This window comes from Ipomoea triloba, chromosome 7 (assembly GCF_003576645.1).
Source record: "Ipomoea triloba cultivar NCNSP0323 chromosome 7, ASM357664v1".
NCBI lineage: Eukaryota > Viridiplantae > Streptophyta > Magnoliopsida > Solanales > Convolvulaceae > Ipomoea > Ipomoea triloba.
The window spans coordinates 25416902-25425930 of record NC_044922.1 but is presented as its reverse complement, the minus strand read 5'-3'; the positions used below and the strand labels follow the sequence as shown (position 1 = coordinate 25425930).

General features: G+C 35.6%; 2 protein-coding genes across 4 annotated transcripts; both read left to right on the top strand.

Moving 5' to 3' along the window:
* Window positions 1-995: 995 nt before the first annotated feature.
* LOC116024391 (O-acyltransferase WSD1-like) lies at window positions 996-4755 on the top strand. The gene is made up of 7 exons (XM_031265284.1): window positions 996-1274; window positions 1822-2433; window positions 2511-2577; window positions 2929-3038; window positions 3680-3889; window positions 4100-4237; window positions 4600-4755. Exons 1-7 carry the CDS (start codon window positions 996-998, stop codon window positions 4753-4755), a joined length of 1572 nt encoding a protein of 523 aa, XP_031121144.1.
* Window positions 4756-5204: 449 nt separating this feature from the next.
* Window positions 5205-8768, top strand: LOC116026319 (cytochrome b561 and DOMON domain-containing protein At3g61750-like). Of its 3 annotated transcripts, none has more exons than XM_031267800.1 (4): window positions 5205-5316; window positions 5430-5625; window positions 6910-7596; window positions 8400-8768. In XM_031267800.1, the coding sequence occupies exons 1-4, from the start codon at window positions 5246-5248 to the stop codon at window positions 8661-8663; spliced, it is 1218 nt and encodes a 405-aa protein (XP_031123660.1). In that variant the 5' UTR covers window positions 5205-5245; the 3' UTR covers window positions 8664-8768. The 3 variants fall into 3 exon arrangements, with proteins under 3 accessions (XP_031123660.1, XP_031123659.1, XP_031123661.1); XM_031267799.1 differs by having other exon boundaries at window positions 5225-5316; window positions 5406-5625; XM_031267801.1 differs by having other exon boundaries at window positions 5241-5316; window positions 5501-5625.
* Window positions 8769-9029: the final 261 nt, after the last annotated feature.

Genomic DNA, 9029 nt, shown 5'->3' with positions numbered 1-9029 from the left:
CCCAACCACTCCACTTTTAACCTATATTCCTTAAATGCACCCCCTCCCTTTATTTTTTTCCATTTTTATTTTATTTTTGTAACATCACCCTATCAAAGAGAGATACATAGATAGATGATGAGTGATATCACCCGATGTTTCTAAGAGATTATATTGATGATGATGAGTGTGATAACATTATCTTTTTATATTACTTTAAATAAATGTGTAACTTATTAATAGAAAGACATACTTATCTATTTTACCTATATAAAAAGAATAATATGTAACAAAAATACTCATATTTTATTATATAATTTAATTTTTTTTATTTATTAAAATCATTATAAAATATTCACTCTATAATGTGGCAGTTTAGAAAGTGATGATTAAACTCTATATATACTTTCTATAGTTATTTTTGAATTAGTCAATCCTAGCCTGAGTGAACATACAATCAATATGATAATTAAATATACAAAAAAATTTAATAAAATAATGACATGAAAAAGAAAAAAAAAAAACCAAGAAGAAGAAGTTAACAGTCATTCAAATTAAGTTGATAACTTAGCAATCGCGGCAACCTGGCAGGGTATCGGCTGCAATTCTTATGTGTTGTGGACAACCCAGTACAAGCATTTAGCATGAGATACTATTGAGACATATTTTACAATTAACTTCACCCCAAGTCTCTCAAATATATAAGAGCCATATAACTCACCAAAGACATTGTGGTTAAGTGGCATGGAGAGACTAACATTAATTTTATGAATTTTTTTGTTTTGACCTAAAAAACCTTCAATTAATATAACAAAATACCTTTGCCTTTTCCATTTATAGTACAGTACCTACCCCTTTAATTTCTATAGTTGACCGGACCTCATACGACTTCAATAATATCACATTATATTCTCTCTGCACATATGCATATAACAACACAACGTACCGAACAAGCTAAGCCTCTCAAAGCCTCTTTTGTAGCCCGGGTTGGAATTGTAAGAATCCATCTATCCAGTATGGAGAGCATGAGTGGGTTAAGATGGAGAAAGCAGAATGGCCTCAAAGCTATCCAAACAAAAATAGGCAAAGTTGCAGAGGTTGAGAGGAAGGTGGAGGAAGATAATAATGGATATGGAGAAGAGCCGTTGAGTCCGTCGGCGAGGATGTTTCATCAGCCCAACTTCAACGTCCACGTCATAGCAGTCATGGGGAGCACCTGCACCATTCAACCCCAATTAGTCAAGCAAAATTTAGTGCACACTTTGCTTCGACACCCTCGCTTCACTAGCGTCCTGGTAAGTCATATATACCATATATATATATATATATATATATATTCTCTCTGTCCCATTTTACTTGAATGTCTAGTTTACTATTCGGCTTTACTGAGCAGAAGCTATGCTAATTTCTAGCCACAGTTGATGTAGACCAGTAAAACGAATCTTAGCTGTTTTGTTTAAAAACCTAGATGGTGTATTGTTATTATTCTGAACAATATGAGTACTATGGCTGGTAAATAATCAGCCTATCAGCCAATTTTGACTTATTTGACCACTATTAGTTGTATGGTTAATAAGTTTTTTGTAATGCCAAAATACTAAAATTTAAAAGGTTAATCAAAGCAGCCTTTTCAATTAGCTTTTTGAGAAAAGAAATTATACCAAACAGCTACCAGCTAACAACTAATCTATCAAAACAACTTTCTACAATTAGCTAATGTTATCAACTAATCATACATTCTAACCAAATCAGTTAACAGCCATTTACCAAAACTTAAAGTGTTATATGATGCATGTCATGTATCTCATCAAATTTGTTGATAAATGTGTGGGTATTTTGCAGGTTGAGGATGAGAAACATAAAGGGGAAATGAAATGGGTGTTAACAAAGGTGGAGTTAGATGAGCATATTGTGATACCAAAGCTTGAAGAACACAACAATAATCTCCTCCTCCGAGAATCACCAGACAAGTTTGTAGAAGACTACATTCGAAACCTAAGCAAGACAACCCTCCCCAAATCAAGACCACTCTGGGACCTCCACCTCCTAAACCTCAAAACCTCCGACGCCGAGGCCGTCGGCATCTTGAGAATCCACCACTCCCTAGGCGACGGCGCGTCCCTCATTTCCCTCCTCCTCGCCTGCACTCGCCAGACCGCCCATCCCCACAACCTCCCAACCATTCCCACCAAGAAACGCAGGCCCCCCGTCGCTTCTTCAACTTCCACTTCAACAATGTGGCCGCCGCCATGTTTTGTTTCCGTTTGGTGTTTCCTAACGTTGATGTGGAATAGCTTGGTGGACGTGTTTATGTTCGTGGCCACGGCTTTGTTCTTCAAGGATACAAACACACCAATCAAAGCCATGCCCGCCTCTCACTTTAATCCTCGCCGGGTGGTTTATCGGACCGTCAGCCTAGATGATTTCAAGCTCATTAAGAACGCCATGAACATGGTAATTAATTAAATCTATTAATAATAAAAATTATTGTATATAATTATTATGTGTAATTCCCTACTACCATTGCACAGACTATAAATGACGTTGCATTGGGAGTTATCCAGGCTGGCTTGTCAAGCTATCTCAATAAGAGATACGGTAAGTTTGACTTCTACTCTTTCTATCATATTTTACTTATTTGTTTACTATTTATTGGTCAAGGTAAATTATTTTTTCTTTGTTTATTTTATTTATTAAGTTCTAATTATTTTTAAATTTAAATTTTAGGTTTATATATTAATATTAAACTTAATATGAAAAAGGAAATTTTTAAGATAACTTCAGTCAAATCTTTTTAATTGAACTAACCACATAAAATGAGACGGAGAGAGTATATAACATAGTACGTACCAAAAAATATGTATATCCAGATCCAGACTATAAAAAATTGAAACTCCAGATTTTAATTTGTTATTTACCAATATAATGCAGTCTGATTTAATTTAGCAGGTGAGGACAAGGAGGACGAGGGAGAGATGGAGAAAACGAAACACCTCCCCGACAACATTCGACTTCGATCAACTCTTCTTATTAACTTAAGACCATCTGCTGGAATTCAGGTTAATTTTGTTGTTTGCATACGGGACACATTTAAGACTAGTAACTTATTAATTAATTAACCACATGTGATGGAATTAAGAATACTTTCTTTTGGGGCAAGCAACTCCCGTCAAGCCAAATTAGTCATACTGTTAACTTGGTAACTCATAGGGAGAACACTTAATTGAATAATTTATTTTAGAGTTTATTACCGAAATGATCCCTCGACTATAGCGAAATTACCAATTTGGTCATCGACAATTTTTTTTGTCCAATTAAGTCCCTCAACTTTGAAAATTTTAACTATTTTGGTCCTATGTTTATTTTGCTGTTTGATATCCGTTAAATCGGGACCAAATTGGTAATTTCACTATAGTCAAGGGACCATTTCAGTCAAAAACTAATTACCAAAAATGGTCCATTGACTATATCAAAATTACCATTTGGTCCCGATTTAACTGTTGTTTAACACCAAAATAAAAGGAGGACCAAATTGTTTAAATTTTTCAAAGTCGAGGGACTTAATTGGGTAAGAAAAATTTTCAAGGACCAAATTGGTAATTTCGTAATAGTCGAGGAACCATTTCGATAATAAACTCGTAAATCAAAAAGAAAAATGACTAAGTGGATAGAACATGACTCTTGTGTATTAACGTCGCAGGAATTAGGCGAAATGATGGAGAAGGAGTCAGAAGCAAAATGGGGAAATTGTATAGGTTATGTAATACTCCCCTTTAGAATTGAGTTAAAGGAGAATCCTTTGGATTATCTGAAAGACGCCAAGTCAACTATTGACCGCAAGAAACGTTCCCTTGAAGCTCTCTACACTTCTTACATTGCCCAATTTGTACTCAAGCTTTTAGGCATTAAGGTACGCACTAATTTTACTACAATTATTCTAAAAAAGAAAAATCAATATAATGTTAGATGTAAAAATATTTGTCCTGAGTATGCGTTGTGACATAAAGTTGTCATAAATCACAAAAAATAAAGTGACACTAAACTAAGTATTTTAATGTCATCGTAAACTTTCACTTAATATGATATGTAATTAGTTAACTGTCTAACTTCAAATGTACAGGCAGCAAGCTGCTTATCGCACAGAGTAATCGAACACACAACAATGTGCTTCTCCAACCTGGTTGGTCCTCAGGAGGAAATCGGTTTCTGTGGTCACCCCATGGCTTATCTTGCTCCTTCTTCTTATGGACAACCCCATGTAAGTGTGTGTAAAACGATCAATGATCAAATGAGACCACTCCTTTGTGAGACCGTGTGAACTTATACATGAATATACACAATCTAAAATTTTAGGCACACAATTTACCTGGTATGGAGTATGTAGTTTGTGTGCTTCCATATTGATTCGCACGGTTTGAGGAGAGTGGTCTCATTGGAACTTCATCTTATATACAACTTCAAAAATACTTTTTTTTTTCCCATATTTATTCAATTGAATTGATATATATATATATATATATATATATATATATATATATATATATATATATATATTCGTGTTTGTTTATTGTGATGAAGGCTAATATATTAATTAATAAAATAAAATTTAAATTTGTGCAGGCACTGATGATTAATTTTCAAAGCTACATAAACAAGATGACGATGGTGTTATCAGTGGATGAGAACGTTATCCCAAATCCGCACCAGTTGCTGGATGATCTTGAAATGTCTCTTAAGCTCATTAAAGATGCTACCCTAGCAAATTCACTAGTATAGTAATTAGTAAATAATGTGTGTTGAATTTATTTTTAACACCATACATAACTTCCATTGATCGATGCATTGTAACACGGACCACTCATTATCTCATAAGAAGAATATATGTATGGCACTTTAATTTCATTAAGCGAATCAGCTAGTATTTATTTTTTAAAAGATAAATATTATTAATAAGAATCAGATATTATGTTTTAAAAAGTAGTACCTATTAATGTTTATGAATATGAATATGAAGTACAAAACACTATAGTCGATTATAAAACAAATATACTGTTCATAAATTCTTAACCATTGAAAATTCATACACCTATTTAACATGGAACCCCTATATGGCAGAATTTACATTTTTTCAATCTGAGAATGCTAACCTTCAAACTATATGTCATTTACCAAGTTTTAAGCAACACCTCTCTTTTGAGATACTCAAACTTTTGAATGCCATTCCAGGGAAATTCACAATTTCATGGTTGAATGGTGATAGGATGAAATGATCATCCATCACCTTCACCATCAACTTAAACCCTTCTCTTCCTCATCTACCTCACCCAAGAAAAAGCTGTAAGAATTGAAGCCCCAATTTCTTTTTCTTTTTTCTTTTTTTATTATTATTATTATTTTTTGGTTTAATTTCCTTCATATATATATAGACTCCATATGGGTGCAAATTTCAGCTTCCCAGAATGGCAGTCTATGTCAAGCTTGGTGGCTCTCTTTCTTGTAATCTTGATTGGATTTGGGATAGGAAACGTTGTTGCAGACGAAGATGAGGAGTTTTGCAGGACCAATATTACCTCAATCCTTCCTCCTCCCTATGGAACCATGAAAAACATGATCTGTCAGAATGTTTGGAATACCTTCACGATACGGGTAAGAACGATAACATTAAGCAGAATGGTTTATCTCTAATAAATACTAGAAAATAAGAACCACAATATATATATATATATATATATATATATATATATATATATATATATATATGCAGTTGTAGGGTTGTTTAGATGCGTGGTACGTAGTTTGTGTGCTTAAGATGCGTCAACCTAAAGCTTTAGGTGAGTGATTTTCTTTCTTAAGATGCGTGATTTGTATGCTTAAGGTGCATAGTGTTGAAACTTTAGGTGCGCCATTTTAAAACTTTAGGTGCCTGATTTGTATTTCTTTATTTGTGTGTTTAAGGTGCGAGGTTTGTGTACCGAAAGTGCACCATTTAAAAACTTTAGGTGCGCGTGGGTTGTGTTCAAAAGGTGCTTTAATTTGTTTGTGTGCTTAAGGTGCGTAGTTTGTGTACTTAAGGTGCACCATTTTAATGCTTAAGGTGTGTAACCGCACAACTGCAGTACTGTACAGGAAGCTATACTCGCATACGAACTCTTCCCTATATATATGTGTCCATAATCAGGTGAAAACCACACACCTAAAGCTTTAGATCGATGCACTTAAATTTTCAACACTTACGTAGCTTCAGCCACACAGTACAAAAACCACTCACCTTAAGCACAAAAATCACACACTTTAAGAAGGAAGCACATTAAGAAGGAATCCATGCACCTTAAATTTGACCAAATTTCCACAACACGTATTTTTTAATTAGTGTTAATCCTGAACGTTGATTTAGGCAATATCAATAACTCAAATTTAACCGCACGACCACACCTCAGGAGGCCTACCCCACACGAACACAATTATATATATATATATATATATATATATATATATATATATATATATATATAATTGGAATCAAATGCAGACAGACATTTTGGTGCGAACGTGGGATGTATTGTCCAGCCTTTCTAAATCGACAATAATAATTATAAAATATTACAAAATGCCACTGTTTTCTTTTATTTTCATTGATTTTCAACCTTTCAACATGCAGGCTATCCATTCATGTTGTAATGTTATGTAATTCTATGATTGTATCTTGTAATGTTTGATTGTGCTTTTTGTAGTTTTACGATTGTACATTAGTAATGTCTGATTGTGCATTTTTGTAATTTATGATTGTTCATCTTTGTAATGCATGCCCTGATTGTGCATGATAACTGATTGTGTAGTTCCTACGTTTGCATGGAGGGATAGTTCTCACTTGATCCTGTCGCGATATAGATCTTTATCATCATTTTCATTATTTATTGACATGCAATGCAGTACTCCCAGACAAAAGACAATGTTATCACAATTGTATTATCAGCTATATACACAACTGGATGGGTAGGAATGGGATTTTCCTCCGATGGAATGATGCTTAACTCTAGCTGCATGGTTGGATGGATACCTCCAGGAGGTAGGGGACAAATCAGGCAGTACCATGTAGAGGGATTAATGCCCTCCGAGATAAAACACAATAAAGGTGAATTGCCATTGACAAAAACCCCACCCCTTGCTGTGCTTCATAATGGCACAATATACCTTGCCTTTCAATTGAAATATCCAAGCCCTCTAGGGCTCCAGCCAGTCATTCTTGCATATTCCACTGATTATCCCCACCAGGATCTCCGCCTAACTCACCATGATGACAAAACCAGCATTATTTTCGACTTCTCTTCGTCTTCTAAGTCTGCTGCGATGGAGAGTATTAAAACAGTGAAGATGATTCATGGCGTAGTGGGAATATTGGGATGGGGATTTTTTCTCCCTTGTGGAGCGATGGTTGCTCGGTACCTTAAGCATCACAATCCATTGTGGTTTTACCTGCATATATGCTGTCAGGTTACTGGGTTCTTGTTGGGATTTGTTACTGTGATTGTTGGACTGCAACTCTATAACCAGCTGGATTCTGATATCCCAACGCACAAGGGCATTGGCATTCTTCTCCTTGTCCTAAGCATTCTCCAGGTTGGTTCTATTCATTCCTACTTCATAACAATATCAATATATCATATATGTTAGCAGGGATGGAGCCAGAAATTTAATCCAATGTGGGCGAAAGATTAAGAAAAAATTAATTAAGTAGGGGAATTCAACATTTTGACCTCTACTACAACACATACATACTTAACCATTCTAAATTACTTTAATTTATCTTTGAGTAAATTACATCTATATAAGGGTGAGGTGGGGTGGGGGAGGGGGCAGCTACCCCCATACTGGCTTCGTCCCTGTCTGTTAGGATCAAGTGCTGCCCTTCACTCTGCTCAGGTGGGGTGGGGGAGGGGGCAGTTGCCCCCGTACCATACTGGCTTCGTCCCTGTCGGTTAGGATCAAGCGTTGCCCTTCACTCTGCCCAGGTGGGGTGAGAGAGGGGGCAGCTGCCCCATACTTGCTCCATCCATGTCTGTTAGATCAAGCGCTGCCCTTCACTCTGCCCAACAATTAACTGAAGAGTTTTTGCTCTTGCTAGGACCTTAACTCATATACCATTTGTTATATCAAGCATTTATCACTACGTCAAAAACTATAGCTATGAATGTGCAACTTTATTATTCTACTGACTGTCACATTTTCAGAGAGGTAGGATGCTGGACTTGGCCCTTCATTTGTCTTCGCCTAACAGTCTCTTAATTACCAATTTCTGGACTTGGCCCTTTACTGGCCTCCGCCCAACAATATCCCTTTGTTTTGTTATGCAAATCACTACATGCCATATCATGCAGCTGCAGATACTAACTAACTAAACAAGATCTTTATTTGAAGTTCAGATGTTCGCACTTTTCCTACGTCCCCATAGAGACAGCCAGTACCGAAAGTACTGGAACTGGTATCATTCATGGGTTGGAAGGACTGCTCTCTTCTATGGAGCTTTGAACATAGTGTTGGGGATGTATTATGCAGAATCAGGAAGTGCATGGAAGACCACTTATGGAATTCTTGTTGGTTTCATCATGTTGACATGTATTGTTTTGGAAGTATTTGTAGAGCAGAAGAAGTTAAATGATCTGCCACCCCCTCCTCCTACTTCCTGATGATGTCTCATCAATTTATTTAGATGAAGTTTACTGAAACATTATTAATTAGTGCTTATGTAGCCCAGATGAATCTATCTTAACACGAAATAGTTTTTCAATTAACCCTAAAACTTCTTGAAAGTTTCTTATCCAGCTTTAAAAGTATATTAGAAATTTGCTCATATCGTGCCCAAAATGTGTTTTATAATCATGCACGGAATGTGTTTTTAGTGTAATGATATGCGTGCAGAGAAAGATGAAACAGAGTACTGCACAGGAGGAAAGAAGAAAATATTCTAGTAAGGAAGAATTGCAATATATTATTCTACATGTATATCTACTATACTAATAAGAGCCAAAGAGAGTTAGGCCTAAAATGGATAG

Bases quoted from the DNA above. Each gene is read 5' to 3' on its own strand.
- LOC116024391 (XM_031265284.1), top strand. From the start codon at position 996: ATGGAGAGCATGAGTGGGTTAAGATGGAGAAAGCAGAATGGCCTCAAA. The intron at 1,275-1,821 runs GTAAGTCATATA...GGTATTTTGCAG, and splicing joins CTCGCTTCACTAGCGTCCTG to GTTGAGGATGAGAAACATAA. The intron at 4,238-4,599 runs GTAAGTGTGTGT...AAATTTGTGCAG, and splicing joins CTTCTTATGGACAACCCCAT to GCACTGATGATTAATTTTCA.
- LOC116026319 (XM_031267799.1), top strand. From the start codon at position 5,246: ATGATCATCCATCACCTTCACCATCAACTTAAACCCTTCTCTTCCTCA. The intron at 5,626-6,909 runs GTAAGAACGATA...CATGCAATGCAG, and splicing joins GGAATACCTTCACGATACGG to TACTCCCAGACAAAAGACAA. The intron at 7,597-8,399 runs GTTGGTTCTATT...TTTGAAGTTCAG, and splicing joins TTGTCCTAAGCATTCTCCAG to ATGTTCGCACTTTTCCTACG.